The sequence below is a fragment of the Passer domesticus genome, chromosome Z, assembly GCF_036417665.1.
Source record: "Passer domesticus isolate bPasDom1 chromosome Z, bPasDom1.hap1, whole genome shotgun sequence".
NCBI classification, from domain to species: domain Eukaryota; kingdom Metazoa; phylum Chordata; class Aves; order Passeriformes; family Passeridae; genus Passer; species Passer domesticus.
The window spans coordinates 25,677,071-25,698,896 of NC_087512.1; the positions used below are offsets into that span (position 1 = coordinate 25,677,071).

At 37.7% G+C, this 21,826-nt stretch overlaps 2 protein-coding genes across 20 annotated transcripts in view; both read right to left on the bottom strand.

The window, feature by feature from the left end:
• ANKDD1B (ankyrin repeat and death domain containing 1B) overlaps window positions 1–2,819 on the bottom strand; it is a 35,649-nt gene extending 32,830 nt beyond the window's left edge. For 8 of the 12 annotated variants that reach the window (XM_064403379.1, XM_064403373.1, XM_064403378.1 and 5 more), the window contains exon 1: window positions 2,542–2,666. In XM_064403379.1, the coding sequence (XP_064259449.1) occupies window positions 2,542–2,617 (76 nt within the window). In that variant the 5' untranslated portion in view covers window positions 2,618–2,666. The other 4 variants (XM_064403376.1, XM_064403370.1, XM_064403375.1 and 1 more) reach the window with 4 other exon arrangements.
• Window positions 2,820–6,496: 3,677 nt separating this feature from the next.
• Window positions 6,497–21,826, bottom strand: part of POLK (DNA polymerase kappa) — a 35,046-nt gene continuing 19,716 nt past the window's right edge. For all 8 annotated transcript variants that reach the window (XM_064403355.1, XM_064403348.1, XM_064403351.1 and 5 more), the window contains 10 exons: window positions 21,652–21,805; window positions 19,250–19,465; window positions 17,468–17,592; window positions 17,119–17,285; window positions 15,123–15,155; window positions 13,303–13,399; window positions 11,895–12,066; window positions 10,134–11,066; window positions 8,981–9,032; window positions 6,497–8,839 (listed from right to left, as the gene is read on the bottom strand). In XM_064403355.1, coding sequence (XP_064259425.1) covers window positions 8,755–8,839; window positions 8,981–9,032; window positions 10,134–11,066; window positions 11,895–12,066; window positions 13,303–13,399; window positions 15,123–15,155; window positions 17,119–17,285; window positions 17,468–17,592; window positions 19,250–19,465; window positions 21,652–21,805 — 2,034 coding nt within the window. In that variant the 3' untranslated portion in view covers window positions 6,497–8,754. The remainder of the gene's footprint in view (window positions 8,840–8,980; window positions 9,033–10,133; window positions 11,067–11,894; window positions 12,067–13,302; window positions 13,400–15,122; window positions 15,156–17,118; window positions 17,286–17,467; window positions 17,593–19,249; window positions 19,466–21,651; window positions 21,806–21,826) is intronic.

The following is a 21,826-nucleotide window of genomic DNA, read 5'->3' on the forward strand; positions in this document are numbered from 1 at the left end:
GTTTCCCTAAGAAATTATCCAAGTGCCTCAAATAAAAGCATCATACTTCCAAACTTCTCTGGGAATCACAGTATATGAGTTATTTGCAACACAATGTGCAGGCAAAGGAAGGAAAAAAAAAAAGGAAAAAAAAAGCATTTGCAAATGAAAATGCTCTCCTGGCATTTGGGACAAGGAGCATGGCTGACAGCAAAATCATCATTAGGAACAGTGATCTTTGAAGAACAAGTGCCTCATTCCCAGTTCTCATAGTCATTACCTTAGGTAAGTATCCAACAGAGCTTTCTACTAACTCGATTTCAAGCTCAGGTGAACCAATGGTCAAAGGGCATGTTGCTCAAGGCAAATTTATGTCAAATGTGGAAAAAAAGATACAGCACTAATTAGAGCAATTAATTACAATATGGCCACATTCATTCCTGCTGACTGCTGTCCTACATGAGGATGCAAAGATAAATGCATCTCAGGACAATCAGGAACAACCCTAAGACTTTATGCAACACTGCCTTCAAAAACAAGATAAATTTATGTTTCTTTACTATATATGTGTCAGCAAGGACAGTTTTGCAGTTCTAACAAAAAATAATAAAAAATAAATTCTCTCCTGTCCAGAAGCCATGAATTGGCCATGTGCTGCCAAAAAGACCTTTTCCTCTGTGCATTATATTGCTTAATATCTCTCTCTCTTCACACTTAGTGATTCAGGAGTTGAGAACTATGACAATGTAGACACACCATGAATGATTTGTTGCCCAAACTTTTGCAAAATATTTTTTTTATGTATGAAATTACAAGAGTACAGAGTTGTCAGACTAAGCTTTATGGAAGCCTTCTATCCAAGCAGGGGTCTCCAAGATTTAGCACTCCTCCTGTAACTAGCAATTACTCTATTTTCAAGTAACAGCAGCAATCAATTATCTCTGTGTGACTGCCAGGTTTTTTTAGGGGGTATTTGCTTCAGCACCATTCAAAACTCTGGCTTATATAATAAATATATATTTATATTGTAACAATTTAATAGTTATATTCTGTTTTTCTTTTGAGCTAACTGAAATTAGTACTTTGATTTCTTCTTCTGATATTGCTTAAGAAGAGAGAGAGAGTTTCATAGAGAGCTCTGCCAGCAGTATATTGAACATCCCAAGATTTTTCATCTCTTGGAAGAGCAAGAAAGTAATTAAAGTGCAGAAAAGTAAATAGCTTAGTTGACCTCAAAACAAAAAGCAAGGTATCTTCAATCATATTTTTCCTCTTTTTTATGTCTTTAGAGGTCTCATTCTTTCTTTCAGGAATACCACAAATAAAGATGATTTCCAATGAATTTAAAAAATGCAGCTGAGGTTTCAGTACTTACAGAACAGCAAAAATCCTGCATGTGTGTATCCCTATCTCCCTGGTCTGCTTTTAACTTCCTGATGTGATGTCCACAAAATGAAATCCAAACTAACTTAACACATGGGAAAACAACCCCTGAATTTGAATTGGCTGAAGATGTCCAAGGAGGTAAAATTTTAAAAAATTAACAATATTTGGATTCAAATGACAATATAAGTACTTTTATTTGATTGTTTCTAAAAATGAAATAATCTATTTAATGATCTGGGAACATTTAAAAAGTTTTCTCTGGCCTTTCTTTTTACTGGAAATAAATTTACTAGAGCAATGTAGGGATCTTGTTAAGTCACTAAGATTTTTTTTTTTCTAAAATAGTAATCTTCCGTTTCAAAGAAGTCATGGGCAAAACTACTTATTGAGTCCAATGGTGTTATTTCATTAGTTATTTTTCATTTTCTGCCCTCTTTGCCAGCCTGGGACCAAGAACCACAGCCCAAGATAATGGCTCCTGGCTGTCACACTGTGATCACAGGACTGGGGCGAAGCAGGGTTTGACAACTACCACTTAGTTTCCACGAATCACCTATTTTCACTAACTACAGCTCACGCCAGAGCTGTGTTCTTTCACAGACTGGTTCACAGATGGAGACCCCATCACTGGGTTGTGTTTCTGAGTGCAAGATCCTCTGGTTTCTGTGTGCCTCCCAAAACTGGGTGATCGGCTGTGAAACTGGTGGCAGACAGCTCCAGGGATGTGACTAATACCAGGGAACCCTCTCAGAGCAGTTCAAAGCGGAAGTTAAAGCACGGCAGTGGGCAATTTGCAGGACTTGCCCCTGGGGACACCACAGGCCAAAGCCCAGCTCCCGGCCCCACATCCACACATCTGCTGATATCTTTTACTACACGTAAAACAGCTCATGTTCATCGTTGTCCTTTCCAACCCCCACCGCTCATTTTGTTCTCAGGTCACGGCAAAAAGCACATTTGGGGGGGGTCCCAGCAGCCCGAACGCGGCCTGGCTCGCTGTCCCCAGGGAAGGCCCCGTGGCTGTGCCGGCCGCAGCGCGGAACGCGGGCCTGCTCTGCCCCGTGCCCGCTCTGCCCCCGGGCCCGCGCTGCCCCGTGCCCGCTCTGCCCCCGTGCCCGCTCTGCCCCCGGGCCCGCGCTGCCCACGGGCGGCCTCGCCTGCACCCCGCGGACTCACGGCCCTCGTGGCTCACGGCCACGGCTCCCTGCGCGGCATCCTCCCCGGCGCGGAGCAGGCGGCTCAGGCCCTTCATCGCTGCCCACTGGGCTCCTCTTCCTCCTCAGCCAAGGAAAAGGGCCCCAGGGCGGTGAGCCGAGGGAGGTGTCCTGCGCTGGCCCCGACAAACCGGTTCCCAGGACGCCAGCACACGCAGCCGGGCCAAACACACCCCTCCAGGCACACCTGCACAGCACCCCGCTGGTGCCAGGACACCATCGCGCAAAGGGGCAGAGCTGTGGAGCAGCTTTAGGAGTTTGTTCTAAGAGAAACCAAGCACTAAATACACTGCATTTCTTGACAGTGGCTAGGCACTGAATGGGATCATCCTTCTCCATCCAATCACCCTCATGTCTTCCCTGGTGGGAGCAATCAGCACCCTCAAGCGCTCACATCAGACAAAAGGCAGTCCTGTTGCACCAGACAAGTTTTGAAAAGCCATGCCATAAGCAGATGTGTACACACGCAGAGGTATCACAGCTTGGATGGGATGCCTGGAGCCAGGTGGATTTCTTACTAACTACTTGGTAGTCATGGAGCTCTCTATGCAGGTTGAAGAACATTTTGGGGAGTTATTCTTTTAATTGTAAGCAGTGTTCACTGGACAGGAGAGGGTGACCATCCCTGCACTCCTGCGTGCTTCCCACAGCCTTAGGATGTGACAGACTGAAGCGCTTCTGACATTAATTTGTGCATAACTATGCACACATGGCAGCAGTATTCGTCCAATCACAAGACCCTTCAATTTCAGGTAAAAACTGTTTGCATTTGCTTTTGTCAAAGTCCATCAAAATCAAAACACACGTGCCCAACGGTCCAAGTTTTGTGACCTGACACACTGAGATCCATCTAACCTACCTACTTCTCAACTTATCTTGACATCCGTTATGACTTTGGTCTTTGGTATTTCCTTTCACATAGACAATGATTTTTCCACCACAGGAATAATTTTTTTTAAAGGGACTACCTTGAATTTTACTTTAAAAACAGCCTTTGATATTGCTATTTCAAAATAAATATAGGAAAAGTAGTTCCAAGAAAGCAGAACCACCAGTATTCAGCCTCACACAACTGTAGACAGATTGGAGTTCCTTTGCTGTAATTTTTTCTTAAATTAAATTACACAATCACATTAATTTGCAAGATAACTAACACTGTATCTGTCCATAATAAAATTAATCTAAAAGACTCAAGAGTTTGTAAATGTAACAAATTTGGATACAAAAATTATTTGCTCAGATTCTGTTTACCATAGATAAAGAGATTTCACAGTTCTTGTCTCCTTTGAACATTTTTGGTATAGAGAGGCTGCGATGTAAAAAAATCTTTACAGTTTATACACTTCAGTCTGATAAGACAATTTCACCAACTGTACTTCCAGTAGGCGAATGTAATTCAGCTGCAACAAAAAACAACCCTGAGAAAGTAAGCTCAGTGAGAAGAACAAGCCATAACTGATTTAGCCATAACTGAATCATGGAGGTTTCCTCTGAGTCAAATGTTCCAGCAATTTCTTAAAAGTAAGAAAGGTAGGTCTGTATTATTTATAGTGATACAGACTGTTTTCAATCAATGTTAATGCAAAATGAGTGACAACAGACAACTACGGAGTGATTAGGTTAGCCTACAAAGGTGGCACCAAAGGAGGGATAGATTTGCAGTCTCATATAGAGCATCAGTTACAGTAAAATCATAATTTTCAGTCATGACACAAGCTGCTAATTTCCAGTTCTAATTATTAATACATAATACTATTTCACAGCGTATCCTGTGCTTACAGGTTATATGTAGCAAGTTTAGCACATTCTCTAACCACTTCCTACAATCTTGACTCTTCCAGATGGCCCCCACAGACTGCAGACAGCCTGACACACAAACTTACAGAGCTGAAGAATCTGAAACAAAGTGCAGAGCCAGGAAGTACTGTAGCATACTCCTTACTTGCCTTCACAGAGCTCTGATTCGTACAGGAAATTGAGCATTTTCTTTAATAGTTAAGATAACAACAGTAATACATACAGAAATGAGTAGAGCCAATATAAAAATAAAATGTAAGGTAAGACCCAAGCACATTGAATGTATAGATCGTCTAAATTTCTTTCTTTAGAAATGGCACAGACAGTAACATTAAGATCACAGAATCACTATCCCTTTTCTCTGTTACTCAACTAAAAGAGGAATTCAAGATCAAGTACTTACATTTATACCTTAAATAAGGAAGTACTTACATTACACAAGAAGTTGCATCTGCTGCTAACCTAGATCATTCACATGTTTCAGAACTATGGATACACTAAGTGTGGAATGGCTCACATACAGGAAATAATTTACAATTAATTAAGGACAACTAAAAATAAACTGTCACATACTAATAAAAACAGATTTTAATTTAAGATCAATTGAATAACACACAGAGTCACTGAGGAAAATGCAAAACAAAGACATTGCTTATACAGTCTTCTCCACAAGAAACAAGAAGAAAAATTGTATCACAGAAATTGTCAACAAAGCTTAATCGTGAACTGAAGGCCTTATTCAGATGAAAGCAGTAATAAGCATGGTATAAAAATCTATAAGAAGTAGGGAGAAAAAGGACTTGTAAACCAGTAAACACGCACAATTTTGTATTGGGTTTGCATAACCAAACTTTTGGTAGCAGGGATGCTACAGGAGTGGCTTCTGTGAGAAGCTGCCAGAAGCTTCCTCCATATCCAGCAAAGGCAACTCTAGCCAGCTCAAGATGGGCCTGCTGCTGGCAAAGACAGCCAAGCAGAAACAGTGGTAAGGTCTCTCTGATAAGAGACTTGAAATGAAAAAAGATTATTACAAAATTGTAATTGTGACCACAGAAGAAGAGAGTGAGAATATGTGAGGGGAACAGCTCTGTACACACCAAGGTCAGTGGAGAAGCAGGGACATGGCGTGCTCCAGGCGCTGGAGCTGGGATGCCCCTGCAGCCCATGGAGGTCAGGGGGATGCAGGGATCCACCTGCAGCCCATGGAGGAGACCCACGCTGGAGCAGGTGCATGTCTGAGAGGGGGCTGTGACCTCATGGGAAGCTCACACTGGAGCAGGGACCTGCAGACCTGTGGAGAGAGGAGCCCATGATGCAGCAGGTTTCCTGGCAGGACTTGTGACACCGTGGGAGACCCACGCTGCAGCAGCCTGTCCTTGCAGGAGTGCACCCCATGGAAGAGTGTCCCACACTGCAGCAGTTCAGAGATCTGCTGCCCATGAGATGGCCTCATGTTGGAGAAGTTCGTGCAGAATTGTCTCCCACGGGAGAGACCCCATATATTGGAGCAGGGAGATTCCTCTCCGTGAGCAGGAACAACATTGAGGAGCTGACCATAACCTCCATTCCCTGAGTGCCACTGGGGAGGAGGAAGAGCTGGGAAGGACAGACAGATGTGGGAAAGGTGTTTTTAGGTTCTTATTTTACTTCTCATCCTGCTCTCAGTTTTTTTTAGTGATAAATTCAATTCATATCCCCAATTAGAGCCTGCTTTGGCCCATGATGGTATTTGTATTTCATGAGTGATCTCTCCCGGTCTTTATCTCAACCCATGAACCCTTCATTATATTTTCTCTCCCCTGTCCAGCTGCAGAGGTGAATGAAAGAGCAGCTTTGGTTGCTGCCTGGCATCCAGCCAGGGTCAACGCACAATGGAATTGTAATAAATAATTTACAGTCACATTATGAGTTTTATTTTCACATTAGTACTGACACATCCACAACCTTTTCATGATACTAAGATAACTCTATGACACTTCCCTTTTAAACAGATGGCAAGGCAACTTTTGAGGCTAAGCCAACTAACTTATTTTTTTCAAGCACTTACGAGCAGCTTACTTTTTGCTATATGATGCTTATGTAAAAATAGACTTTTTAAAGATATACACACAATGACAAGGTTATACTTAGATGCTGCACTTTATTGAATCAAGAGATACAAACTAAAAAGAATAAGCATTCACTTTCTAAACAGCAGTTGGCATACTTATGTTCCCTCAGTTGCTTCTATGTCTTTCCTACCAGAAGTTCCCATGTCTGTCAACAGAACAGCTCATGTTTAGTGCTCACTAACCCAGTCTGAAGCAGTTAACTGAACCAATTTACAGTCTGAACCAGTCCTGCTGATTTGGTCTGAGGAGCACTGACATGAATTCAAATGACAGCGCTGTGGGCACAGTGGCATCTGACAAACAAACAGATAAGCAGGTAGAGATGGTGTAATCATTCCAGCAATTCTGGAAACAGGAAAGCATATTCTGAACTGAGCTTGGGCATCTAATACATACCATGTATACATTTGTTTGTTTAAAAAGCAAACAAATCCCAATACAGTTGAACAGCAAAATAGATGCTTCTATTGCAGCCCATTCTTTAAAAGACCTTGCAGTTAAAAAAGCAATTTATATTTCCTATAAGGCATGGCACTGTTTGTATAACTTCTAAGAAATATGCTGCTATAATAAATTATTTATCTGATAAATATTTAATTATAATAAAATGTCTTTAAACAATTTGGTGTGAACAGAAAAAATCTAAACAGAGCATTTTAAATATTTGCACTTACATTCCTCTTTCCTCATATACACTCACAGAATACACTTAATTCAGAAATACAAAATAATTTAAAAGAGAAAGATAGCTAAACAATAAGAAGATTCATTATCTTGTATTTGCACATAATTCATTATTATTGCACCATGAAACCTTTTCTTTAGAGTAAATTCAGTGTTACTCACTGGTAACAATTTCAAACTGTAAAAGAGTTTTCAGTCCCTCTGGAAAGGCCAAAGATCAAACAACATTTGTCCGAGTATCCTGGAGGAATCCTCTCAATTAACAGATTTTAAAATTTTTTTTACATCAGTGAAGTAATTGTATATCTCACTGTGGGAACCCCTGGGCAGGTGCTGTCGGGGTGACTGCCTTCCCAAGAGCAATCCTCTCCCAGTCCAGATGACCAACTTCCCCAGTCCACCTCATGCTCGGATGGAACAAATGCACATTTGACCAGAGAATATAGGAGGGCTCTTGACTCGAGGAATCCAACTAGGTTTTATTACAGCAACAGTGGAGGGTCCGGGGGAAGTAAGAGTCCAGGTGAGGTGGAGGGTAGGACGGATTGGAAGTTCCATAACCACAGCTGAAGGGTCTCGGGATCAAGGAGCTGGGGAAAGAGGGTGCTGCTCTCTCTCACAGACCCACAAACACATCCATCACAAGGCACTGAGAGCCGTGAGAAAGGGAGGGGATGAGGCATATAACCAGGGATGAGTGGGAGGGGGTTGGACACAAATAAAGCAATGGGGATAGGGGAGAAGGGAGGAGTTGGGAAGGAGCAACACAACTATAGCCAATGGAGAGCGGAGAGGGGAGTGGTGCTGAACAGAGACCAATGGGCGAACAGGAGGTACAGAGTCTTCTAGAACAGACGAGGGAGTATTATTTGAGTGATGAGGCTAGATTTACAGAAAGGAATGGAGAACCTTGGGAAAGTGTTTCAGTTTCTCACCCTGAACTAGAAAGGGGTTTCTTCCCAGGGCATTCCCACTTCAAGGCCCAACCCATGGCCTCCCACATCTCACCACAATGAGTCCTTCAGATCTGGTCAATCAATTCTTACTTTAGTAATTTTCAGTAACAATAAGAGCTTGATAGTGCTGTAAGTTCTTGTTCTTATCCTGTGTAATTGCGCTAACACATTTTTGTGTCCACTACAAAGACAGTTTTGTGTCCACTACAAAGACAGGCATCAGCTGAAATTGAGCAACTCAACTCTTTGTTATCACACAATTAATCTCACAATTATATTTTTACAATAGGGAAGACAGAAGTTCAGGTGTGGGAAGATGGCCTTCAGCAAGTACAGTGCAACATCCTAGCTAATAATTAACGTGTGTTCTAGGGAGCTAAACCAAAGTGCTAGCAAATTCTGATTCTTGAAAACAATTGGGAAAAAAGTACTATTCTTCAAAGAAAAGAAAAGAAAAAACCCTTCCTTTTACCTCTTCTCCCATCTCTGACATCATGTTCTTATTACACAGATATGGAATGGTTCCAAAATGACCGGCACCTGAATCCAGCCTACTGCGAATGCTAAATTAACTTGCAGTCATAAAACTCTATGAAATGCTTCATATAGAACACGTTGTTTACACAGTCATTTAAAAAACATTTTGATTGTATGTTTGGAATTGCTTGACTTGGGTTTTTTTGATACTGATTGTGAAGCTGCTAGTCCAGACCTAGGATTAAATAAAAGAGAGGAAAATAAAAAGGTTAAAATACACAGTGCACACCAACACAGGTTTTACAACACTGAATATTTTTCTAGACTTCATTATTTTAAAACAAGTTGCATATTCAAACTCCCAAAAGCTATTTACCTTTTTGTTCCTTGTGATGGATTTGTGCATGGCTGTCCTTTGCTTAAACCTCCTTAAAAGCAATTCAAAACAACCAAAATTAGTTACTTCAACAAAGAAAGAATCCTTCTGAAATTACATACATGGAAATTTAATATGTCTCAAGAAGAAGGTAACATTTTATTATCTGCAACTTGAATATTGTAGTTTATATTACCATTTTTAAAAGAAAAAAACAAAAAGTCTTTATTTTATTGAATTGTAAGGGATTACTTTGAACCTTGTAACAGTTTTCAGAAATATTTCAGATAATGTTGTTGATTTTCAAGGCGGTTAAAAATCATGGTTTTAATTTTTTTTATCCTGCAGGGGGCAAAAAAGAAACTTCACTTAAAGGAAGTCTTCCATTTAAATTAAAGCATGCTTGCACATGTAACAGCAATATCACTTTGAAAAATTTCTTGAAAAATATTCTTATTTTAAGTCTTAATTGTATTCTGAAAATTCTAACACACTAGCATTTCAATTTCCTTTTATAAGGTTCCCAAAATAGATGAGGGACTACTTTAGGCAGATACTTTACTACCTGCACATGCACTCTAATCTGGCTGAAGAAGAACTCTTTGTCAAAAAGAGAAACTATTTCACAAAACATGAATGATACTGCTGTGGCATGTTACAGATGAAGTTACATGATATATTTTATTAGCTATAAAACAGAATTGGAAGTTTCTTCCTTTAAGCTCTAGTTCTCATCTCTCTATTTTTGCCAGCACATGACATAATGGAGCCTCTCTGTTAACTGAATCTGAAACAATACAGGTTGATGTTTTCATTAATCTTCTCTGTAATCTCAGTGGTCTTACCAACACCTTTCTGAATATGGTTGGGTGTAACCAACATACAATTTCCATAAATGAGCAGTAATTCCTGTGTCACCTTTGTGGCAAATAGGACAAATTAACATCACGTTCAAAAATCTAGTTTGTCATGGAAATCAATTTGATATTTTTTAAATAAAAATGTTCACTCCTATATAGACCTTACTTAAATAAGCTTGTTGAAAAAAAAATTTCCAAGTCCCAAAAAGTTCAAAGTATACCACTACCAAAGTATCTTAACTGCAAAAGCAGACAATTTGAATAATTAAATATATACTAATGCATATGCTTACCAGAGAAAACTCTGTTTGAGTTTTTCATATTATAAGTCTTAGTAGGAAAATCCTCTTTTTCTGTCAGCTCCTGGATAAGGCCTTTATTTAAGCAGACATCAACATGTCTGTTAAATGACATAAGATCAGTAGTTTTCTGTTCTAAATTACAAACTGGACAAACAAGAACACTGTCTTCTTTGGTTTCAAAGAAACAGTATGAACTACTTCCTTCTGTATCTTCAGTCTTGTCAAAACGGTCTTCACTGTCTTGTGATATTAGTTTGGGGAAGAGACACTGTTTCATACACACATTTCTAGCAATGTCACTGAGATTGCTAGGCTGTCGTTCTCTGGGTGATTTATCAGGTATTATCTGACCGAATTTTTCTGTGCTATTGTCAGTAGAGCTGTCAGATACACTTGCAGACTGGTCTGTTCCTGATAATTGATCTGTTTCATTTTTTTGACATTTATCAACCCACTCATTTTTAAATTGTGGAAGAAAGTTAGATGTATTTTCTCTTGAACTATCATTCTTGGATATTTCCATAGTATCTTTAACACACATCCCACTGAGGCACTCATCAATGTGTCTATTAAGTTCTTCCAAATTATTGCTGCTTTGCTTCTCAAAGCACACAGGACATGTGAAGATCTTACAAATATTAGAATTCAGTAAATCTGTGACTTTCTTTGTTTCTTCCACAAAATTTGCTGATGACTTGTCATCATGAAAGAGCTCCTTACTGTTTAGTTGTCTTGCTGCTCGCTTTTGATCGAAAAAACTCCTTCTATGAGGTGCTTCTGAATTTTTTGTGAAATACTCTTGGTTGGACTTCTCTGGCTGAAGCCTAAAGAAACCAATTTCTTTTCCTGATTTTAAGAAACTTGTAATGCTTTTTTGTTGGTATTTCTTTTCTTCTTCTGTTAGAAATCCTGATACTCGTACACCTAATGATGAAAAAAAACCTTATAATAACAATTCTATGTTCTATGAAAGCTTGATACTAACTCCTAATTAACACCTTTTGAGGTATACATTCACTCAATAAAGGCAAAATTTATCTTTAAAAAGATGCTAGACTACCTCCAAACACATCACAATGTCAATACAATTTTATCAGACCAAGCACTAGTCCAACCATATTATTAATTTTAGTACTCTGAAGTTTTAACTCATTGCATTATAACAAAAAGTTATAAATACAGTTACACAGAATTCAGTCTGAAGGTTTTACATGAACTTCACCCATCAAAACATATTTTTCTTCAGTACTTTCTAATATCTTAGACAAGTAAATTTTATATACCACTCAATGTTTTAAGCAGAAAACATAAGACCTGAAACACATGTCTTAGGGTCACAACACAGAGTTTACTGTTAGAAATGTTCACATCTCCTGCAGAACACTGCTTTTTTATATCTGTAAGCACTTCTGTTGTTGTGGTGCAAAGTAGATTTAGAAGTTCTTCTAAAGCAGCAGAATTAAGTGCTGCTATGACTGAAGTTTCTAGGGTCATGATGACGTGACTGTTGTTGCATAAAAAAAGTATGACTTCAATTAGTAAAACTTACTAAGTCACCATTCAGCACTCATTAGTAAAACTTCCTAAGTTACTCACTCAGCACAGATCTGTTTCACTTTGAAAAAATTACCAGGGCAATAGAACGATAATAAGTGCATTAATACCAGTTTTACTTTAAAGTATGGTGTGTTATTTCAAAACACTTTCAGATTTCCTGACTCTGAAAAGGAAGAATGAATTTGAAAATCTTACCCATAAGTCTTATCCGTAGTGGATGAGGAGCAACACTATCAATTTCTGTTCCTAACAAATCTTTAGCAACAGTAAATATTTCCTCCTCAGTAGAAACAGAAGACAGCACAGTTGAAGCTCTTGTTTTAACCTCGAAGTTCACATTCTTAAGCTTCAATGTAACTGTTTTACCCTAGGAAAAAAATGCAATTATAAAGAAGATTAAAAGGTATGTCATATACGGCACAAAACCAATTATTATGTAGAATCTATGTAAGGGCTCTTAAGCCATAGTTAAATGTGCTTATATTCACTGTGCTTATCTGTGCATACCAAGGGGCACTCCCAAGAATTTGTCTGCAAGATTCTGTACTTGCCCCTAAATTTCTGCCGAAGTTAAACTGGGTCATTTGACTGCAGTTCTCAGCAGACCATCTGCCACTAGTGTATGTTCAACTGAGTTCATGTTTTGAATACAGACTCAACTTCTATCCCATCTAAAACAAATTATTTCCTCTTATGGAAATTTTCAGTGCCAGATATCCTAACTATGAAGAACAAAAAAGTGATACCCCCTTACAGATTCATAGAAAAATTACTTCCTCCTGCACAGTGCTATCACAACCACACACAATATCTGTGTTTGGTGCAGATATTTCCCTGGCAGCACCTCCCAAACAATTTGTATGGTTCATAATGTCCATCCAAATGTAAACAACTAGCACTCTCTTTGGTGCTTTTGTAAGCTTATCCCTTTTGTCCTCCTTAGTTGATCATCTCCCTTTCAAACAGTCATCTTTTGAGACAATCTTTTATGGCTGAACATTAACAACAATTATTTCAGGCTGTAAATGTAATCCCTTGGTTTACCGTAAGACCTTCAAAGAAAATATTTACTCTTTCCAAGTAAAAAACAGCTATCTGGGGAGAAGGAATGAAGGGACTGTTTCTACTATTGATACAATTGAATGATGTGAGTAACTGGTCAGCAACTTCGGCACATGTCAAGTTCTTAAAACTAAAAAACTGGCTATTGACTGGATCCTGTATGTATACAGGAGAGAAAAAGTATTTTAAATACATTAGTATTACACAATTGACCAAAACATGGCTTATGGATGATCAGCTCTATTATTGCCTTACAAACATTATGCTTTTAGCATAAAATGTTTACATACCAAACAACTTGATTAATTTTTCTTATTTCAAAACTCCATTTAATTTTTATCCTACACATATTGCTAGACAGCCACTTGCACAACAACAAAATGCTGCCTAAGTCATCCTAAACATCTGCAAATTAAAGAATGCAGACTTCTGAAGAAAGATTGTATGGTACAACGCTTGCTGAAAGCACTTATACTAAAGCTGCACAGAATTGTTGGAGTGCAAAGCATCTTTCTGCAAGTAACCTAAATAGTATAAATACCTTAAGTCCCTCTTTCTGCAAGTCTTGAGCAAGGTCTCTGCAGAGCTCTCGACACAAACTGTACTGGTCTTCTGCTGTGTTTATTTCACTGAATGTTCTAAGACAAAAATATGATCTTTTTCAGTATGAATCCTATAGTATGTTCAGTGTGTGCAATCTAGAAGTATTTTTTATACAGTTAAACAATACTATAATCAGAAGAATGTTATATAGGTTAAAATTCTTACTTCAAGGCACAATGATTGTTAATAGCAATATTTTGTTTGCAAAATGTTTCAAAGACCCTTCAAATAATGAAATAATTTGGTTTCAATTTTTCATGCACTATTTGAAAATTATTCAAATTTAATGTTATTAATGCTTAAGCATTTTCAAGACAGAACACTAACAGTAAGTGAATTCATACAGCCAGCCAAGTTATTGGTATTTAATCTCATTTGTATACACCGTATAACATCAGAAGAAAGCCAGGAGCTGAAGGTCAACATCAGAGCCAAGTATCAGAAATAGATAATGCAGATGCTAAGAAAAAGACGCCAACTAGGATAATTATGTCTAGCCTCAGAGGAGGAAAAGCTATCTTTCTGCCAAAAAATGTTGCCAACTGCCTTTGCTAGAGCTTCTTAGAACAGAAATTACAGTGGTTTTGTTTTTTGTTGTACATTTGCTTTTCAGTAATAACATCACAGGAAAAGCAACCTTCAGTTGTTTCAAGAGAAATGGAAAGCAAAACTTACAGACAGCACAGGCTTTGGAAAGGTCTCACATTGTTCCTTGTCAGGCTTTATATTTACAAATATAAGGTCAATAAGATTACAGTGGATTTTGCATCTCTAAGTTATAGTCAGTTTTACCTGACTGTACCGAAAAAACAACCTCTATTATGATTCACATTCCCCTAAGAATGTTTACATGCTGTCAAACTAATCGGCTGAGTTTTTCACTGTGGGTTCCATACTGCTATCCAAGGAGTAACTCAAGCTATTCAGACAATACTGCAGCGATTGCGAAGTTGTAAAAGTCCAAGGCTTGAAAGGGACAGGATAGAGAGAATGCTATTTCAGAGGTGTCTTTTCCCCCATATAAACTAATTTCATGATCTCAGAAGCCTGTAGACATTTCTGGTCTAAAACTTTTCCCTTGGAGGAAAAAAGTAAAGGAAAAAAGCAGTACAGAAAGATACTATAAAGACGCCAAAATCTGTCTGATTGCAAGGCAGCATAACACTAAAACCATAAATTTTTCAGCTGTGATGGTACCAAAATAGCATTAGGCTTTTTTAAGCTGCTCACAGCTATTAAGTCACAACATGACAGGACTAAGCATGTTTTCTTACCACCTTTTTTAAGAAAACACATGATGATGGGGATAGTTATTACAGTGCTTTACAGATTCGTCTGGCAGAACTGATTTTTAAAAAATTAACTATCTTCTTAAAGGACTTTACTCTGGTAAAGCTTTAGTTAGGAAATACATGTGACTGCAGACTACCACACTGATATTGACATTAAGCTTAAACAGATAAAAAAATTTCAAGCCCTTACACATCTCCACCTTATTGTTTAAAGATCACTTTGATGCATTAGAGGCTCTAGCAGAATTGGATTATAAGAGAATACTCAAACAAAAATACCTCCATGGAGCTCTGGAGCCAAGGACAAAAAATAATCAAAGCTTGAATCTGATTTAGTGAGATTGTTGTATATGTGCATTTTTAAATAAATACACAATAAAATGATATGACTAATAAAAGTATACATTACTTGGTATTTAGTGCTTCCAATGGTTAATGTAGTTTTTTCAGTATTAAAGAAGCATACCTTTCAGTGCTCATACTTTTTCTTTCTCCATCCCTTTAAAGAGAAAAAAGTTGATTATACTTACTTGATGTAGAAATGTTATCTTTTTAATAAACTCAGTCAATCAATCATGCTCAAATAACTAACAGCAGTCTTTTCTATGAAGTTGGGATGCTAATTTTTTCTACAAATCTTGTACATCAAGTTTAAACAAGTGCAAAAAGGAATTTTGCACTTTTAATTTACAGAATTAAAAAAATACTGTAGCTTAAGGAAAGACACAGATCAGACTTAGATGTCTTAAAAAAAAAAAAAGTTTACAAAAAATTCCCTCAGAACTCACCTATTATGTCAGAGGGAGCCTGATTCAAAAAGAAAACAAACTACAAATCCTGTGCTGTCTTAGCTATAACTGTGAAGCATGGCTATTAGAATCCCATACATACATGTATATTTGAATATTTCTTTTATCTGAGGATCTGAGGAAATATTTTGCTTTCAGTCTAAAAGATTGTTCAGCTTTAAGTTGATGTGTTAAAGCTTTTTTTGTTAGTTGCTTTCTTGCTCAGTGTTAATCGAGTATTCTTTAACAACTCTTCTGCATATAAGCAGATACCTCAGAGCAATTTCAGGTCATTCTTCTGTTTTCAAGTATTGGAAATCACAAATTTGGTATTGTCAGATTTTTTTAAAAGAAGGTAGTCAGACACAATAAGATTAACTATTTACTGAAGACGCAGGTTTTAATATATTAAGTGTTTGCTTTCTCTACACTAAAATCACCGAAATCAGGTTGGTGCTGACCAAAAAATTTAAAAAAATTTCCTTTTTTTTCCAAAATGTACTGGGAGATATCCCAGGCTGTAAAACACCTAACCACCAAACTAGGGTGAATAAGAAGAAAGAGCACCAATTGTTAAAAGACTATCCAAGGTCTGTTTATATATTAACAGAAAAAAATATTTTGAAAATTGTGTTTTATCTTTTATCAAGTCACCTTCACCAAGTCAGTCTTACCACATATTTAAAAAAAATATTTTTATACTCTTAATAGAAAAAAAAACCCACAAAAATTTGTGCTAGCACATTACTGGGCTTCAAACTGCTAACTACCTATATTATTTTGTAGTCAAATGGAAAAAAGTGAAGATTATTGTCAGAGAAATTACAGATATAATACAGACTAGGTCTTTCAGAAGTGCATAAGACACTTTGGAACTTCTAATAAAATCAAATCATTGTCAAACTACTTTAAAATAGAATTTCAGTGCTGTGGAAAGGAATATATTTCAAAAAGAAGTCAATTCTTAATTAAGACTCTTAGTTAAACAAACAGTAAAATGCTATGTTTTGTGTCTTTTTAAAGAACATGTTTCTCTCCAGGACAGGCTTAGAAATGACAAATATTGTTCAAAAGATATATGCACTGTTAGGACTGACTTCTCCCATCCTAAAAAAGAGGCCAAAAGCCATTAAAGCACAGCCAACCTTAAAAAACATGTATTAAGAAGGATATAATAACCTTCAGTCCTATTCCACCAAATTCACATGTTGGTATTACAAATACGTAATCCTGATAAGAGACACAGAAACTTCCTGACAATTTGTGATTTTCATTATAATCCCAGAATCATAAACACCAATGAATGTGCATTGTTTCTGAAGAAAAGGGAGTGCACAACTCTTCTTAGGATATCTCAGTTATGATTAGCTATTTTGATAATTATAAGGTTATCCTACCTAGATCTCTTGACATACATTTATGTACAACTTCCCTGATGAGATTTTTTGGATTGCATATTTAGACATGGCTGTACAAACCTTTGTTTTCTTCATGTTTGGATACTGCATCTTAGACGTAAGTATAACAATAACAGGCATCAGACATTTAAAAAAATATATTAAACAAGTGTATTTCCATAACATTTGCCAATTAAATAATATGTTCGTATGTAACATACACAAGGAAACATTCAGAAAAATGTTAACACAGAATGAAGAAACCCCCATGACTTACTTTTCCAAATGTGTTGAGCCCAAACCAAGGGAAATATCCAAGAAATTACGCCAAGATATTTCTGAAAAAAGAAGAGAAAGCAGCGCCCTCTGCTGGTACAGTTCTGAGCAAGTCACAATTCCAAGGGCTTTTAACATCTTCTCTGTTACTTTTCCAATACCTGGCACCTAGAAAAGAGTATGTAACATTATAGTGAAAAATTTCAATTTGTAGATCCTTTACTAAGAAAATTTAAATCAAATACAACATGGAAGATTACCTAGAAAATTCTACCTCCTCAGTAAAACTCTTGCTTCTAGAACATAAAAACATTACATGACAGAATAGTAAATGTCCTCGTGTCTCTTACCTTTCTAATAGGCAAGTCTTTTAAGAAGTCTAGCACTGCTAGTCTCTCAGGAGAAATTCTGTATTGGCCGTTAGGCTTATTACGATCACTGCACATTTTTGCTAACATTGTATTTGGTGCTATTCCTGAAAAACAAACAAAAAACATGGTAATTTAAAAAAATGTAAGACAAAGTTTAATTTCAACTACCCAATATTTATAAGCTACAGAATAGTCTTTATACTTGGCCAAAACTAAAATAAGGAAAAGAATTATGATTACTGATACCACATTTGATACAATTCTGTGAAGAAATTTTGTGACTATCATGTAACACATGTAATACATAAAATATAACTTAAATAAAGTGTACTTCCTATTTTAAGATAGTCAGGGAAACGTAAAGAGCACTAGTTGAGAGGGCTTAAATAATAAGTCCTTAAAAATAACATCAGTTCATGAGTCAATAATTTTATGATGGCGATTACGGTAAGAAAGAAAATACATACTATGGTAGTTATAATGAACTCTTAAGTAAGGAGACCTTTCTTCCTTGTATTTCAGCAAAAAGACTTTTTTTGAGAGAATTTAATAAATTCTATTATTTTGTGGGCTACCACTGGAATGTAGTAATTTTAAATTTATATATATTTCACAGACATCAGAGGAATTAGGAAGGATAGCTCTCTTCTATCAAAGTAACTGTTTTTACAAATTAACTCTGGAATTTGTTTAGCAAAAGAAAGAATAATTTTGTCCTACAGCCCTAGAAGTCTGCTCACTGATATAACATATTATTCAAGATGGCAGAAATAACTCTACTTATTATTGACTATCAGTATTTTTTCAGTTACCCTTTTAATTATTTTTAATTTTGGGGCTTAAAACCCCTGTTTGCACTTGTAAGAGCTATGCCTGTTTTCTACACACTAACTTATCCTTAAGAAGACAAAACTTTAGTAAACAAAACTGTTATTCTGCTATTATTCATCAGATAACATACATGGGAGGGGGTTTCATCCTGCTTCTTCTTACTAGCTGTTTCTCCGCCTCTGCTTACATTCCACACTTTCCTGACCCTCTGCAGCTGCTTCATAAAGCTCATCGTTTCCTGATGCCTCACTGACCTGGTTCATGAAGCAGTTTGGATGGCATCCAAAATAAGTGGCTAGAGACATACACTGGTTTTAGTCAACCAAAATAGCTGAGGTATAAAAGTGGGTTGTCTGAAGCCAAGACATAGAACTTGATTGATAAATATTAAAAAGCTATTAAAGAGTTCATTAACTTCAGTTCATTTACTTCTCTAGGACTAACATTTTAATGAATTTTGATATTGTTTTAATCAAGAAACAGTGTGAAGTTAGAAACACATAATAGCACACATTTGCTATTCAAACTAAAAGCAGTATAGAAATCAGATTTCACTATGACACACCGTCTAACAAAAGCAATTTACACAATGCACTAGACTAACCAGCTGTGCTAAGATTAGCTCAAGTGCACGGTCTTCCATTCTTCCTCACTGCTTACTCTTATTTCAAGTAGAAAAAAGCAAAAAGATGACATAACTGTTTCAATTTAAAAAATAGTAAATAAGAAAATAAACAGTAGTGGCTTGGATATTCATGACATCTCTTGAAATAACTGGAAGTCACATTCTTTGCAGACCTTCAAAGACAGCATACTTTTGTTGCACAAGAAGACTGTGGCAAGGGTAAATTCTTAAATTAATGGCCTTTGAGATTAAAGTAGAAGACATTATGGAAAAACAAATATTAATTTTCCAATGTGTCTGAATACCTGCACTAGCAGTCAGTTGAGTTTTCTGCTCAATCCTAAAGCGAATTTCCTTCACAACTTCCTCTGCAGAAGTTCCAAAGACAACTGAGTTTTCCACTGACAGACTTCTTTGTTCATGTTTGCCATCCATCAGAGATGAGTTGTCTTCAAACAGTACTGGTGAAGAAGAGACTTCACCTTCATTAAATTTGGCAGACACATTCATACAATCTTTATCTAAGTTAGAGAGAAACACAAACAATTAATACGTCCACACAGACTGATTTCCTTCTTCAGTGTTCATAAGCAGTTTTATTTCTTTCTATCTTTAGTTAGAGAAAACAGTTGCATTGTTTTTTTCTTTAAAGACTGGAGAGATGTAACTGCTGCATTTTTGCTATGATTTGAGCTTGGCTGAGATTGAAGGAATTGGTTAGTAGACTGGACATAACTTCCAGAAAAGCAAAAGGTTTAATGGCCTGTTACTGTAGCAAAATCAGTGAGATTTTATCATTATTGTTGTTTTATATCAGATTGAAGGTCAGATGCTCTCTTCCACAGAATTTTTTTCAATATTCTCCAAATAAAATTAGGATTCTGGAATATCTAGTTCTACAATGATCAGCCTGATGAGCTTCTCATTTTCAACTGCAAGCATAATAGAATAAGTTATATCAGCAGGCCTTTATTTGACTCTATAAACATTACTATTACAGTTTCACACTCTGAGCACTTGTTTGTGTTTGAGAGGAACTAAGATATCATGCAAGTGTGAAGAAGCACATGACCACATATCAGTGACAATGATTTTGTAAAGACTATTCCAGTTTGTTGCTTTATATTTTATTAATGCTTTTCTGTAGTAGTGTACACTTGATTATCCTCTTAATGACTGTTAGAAATTTTGAATACAGGTAGTATAAATATTCCAGTTTGTGCATCATTCAACCATTTGTATGACTACTTCTATTATTCTCAAGTGGATATACAAGTGAAATCCAGTAATATCTTGAACATTTCTAAAATCCTGCAGTGCTTCTGCTACTTATTTCCAAAATTATCAAGCTGAATTGTAATGCAGACCTAAACCACACCATTTGGTTTAGAAAATCTAGCACCACTTTTCAAACATTTTATTCACATCAAAAGAAAAAAAATTCTCCAAGTCATTAGCAATGTACATTTTATTCAGAGGTGAGCAGTAGAGGAAGTTAATCTGTAAACTGAATTGGATGCAGAAAATATATGAGAGGACAAATTATGGAAGGACTGAAGTATCTACACTTTTAGTTGGTGCAGCTTATCTGAAGCTTATAAGCACATGACTGGCAACCCCTGCTCCCAAGCCCATGTAATGTGGTCAGCATATCTTATGCCATTTCATAAGGCAAGCAGTCATTCTCTGCTGCCATGCTCACTCCGCTCCTTGCGCTGCTGCATATCCAACACCCGGCCAGCCCAGTGCTGTGGATGGCCTTGTTGCAGCACTGGGAAGCTGCAGCTCCCAGAGCAGTGTCTGCATGAACCCTCCACAGCACTGCCTGCAGCCCCACAGCACTGCATGAACCCTCCACAGCCCCACAGCACTGCCCTCAGCCCCATAGCACTGCCTGAACCCCCCACAGCCCCACAGCACTGCCTGAACCCCCCACAGCCCCACAGCACTGCCTGCAGCCCCACAGCACTGCCTGCAGCCCCACAGCACTGCATGAACCCTCCACAGCACTGCCTGCAGCCCCACAGCACTGCCTGCAGCCCCACAGCACTGCATGAACCCTCCACAGCACTGCCTGCAGCCCCACAGCACTACATGAACCCTCCACAGCACTGCCCTCAGTCCCACAGCACTGCATGAACCCCCCCACAGCCCCACAGCACTGCCCGCAGCCCCCACAGCCCTGTCTGCAGCCCCCAAAGCCCTGCCTGCCTGCACCCCCAGAGCTGTCTCTCTGTCACCTCTGACAGGCCTGGAGGAGGACCTGTCAAAGGTGACAGAGACCTGGGACCAGAGCTGGACAGTGAGACCTGGGACATCCCAATGGCCAAGGACACCTCTGCCTTCATCTGCTTCCTCTGAGGATTGAGGGAGTGACTTATGTTCTTTTATATGATTTTTGAGTCTAGATTATGATTGTTATATTGATACAGCAAACTGTGTGCTATTCACCCAGTCCTGGTCATATTGTATTGTAAGTTTTTTATTTTGATTCTTATAGATTGCACTGCACTGATTCTGCTTGCAGAAGTCCTTTGCCATTTGAATGACAAATTCTGTACTACTGTAATAAAGTAATCCTACTAAGGAAAATAAAGCTTAAATTCTAACTCTAATTTATTGCTTTCATGGTTCTGCCTAAGATCTCTAAAAGGAACACTCTGTCTCAGTGTCTGGTGACCTCATGAAAAGTGAGTAATTTGCTTACCTATTCCTGTAGTGCTTTCTGTATTAAAAAAGAACCTTCTTCTATCTTCAGGCCAGTTCAGCCTTTCCTCCAAGTGCTCTGTTATATTCAGGTAGGCTTCATCTAGGCCCATAGGCATAAAATTGGGATCATATTCAGCCAGTATTTCTCTAACCTCAATAAATACATAGTAAAA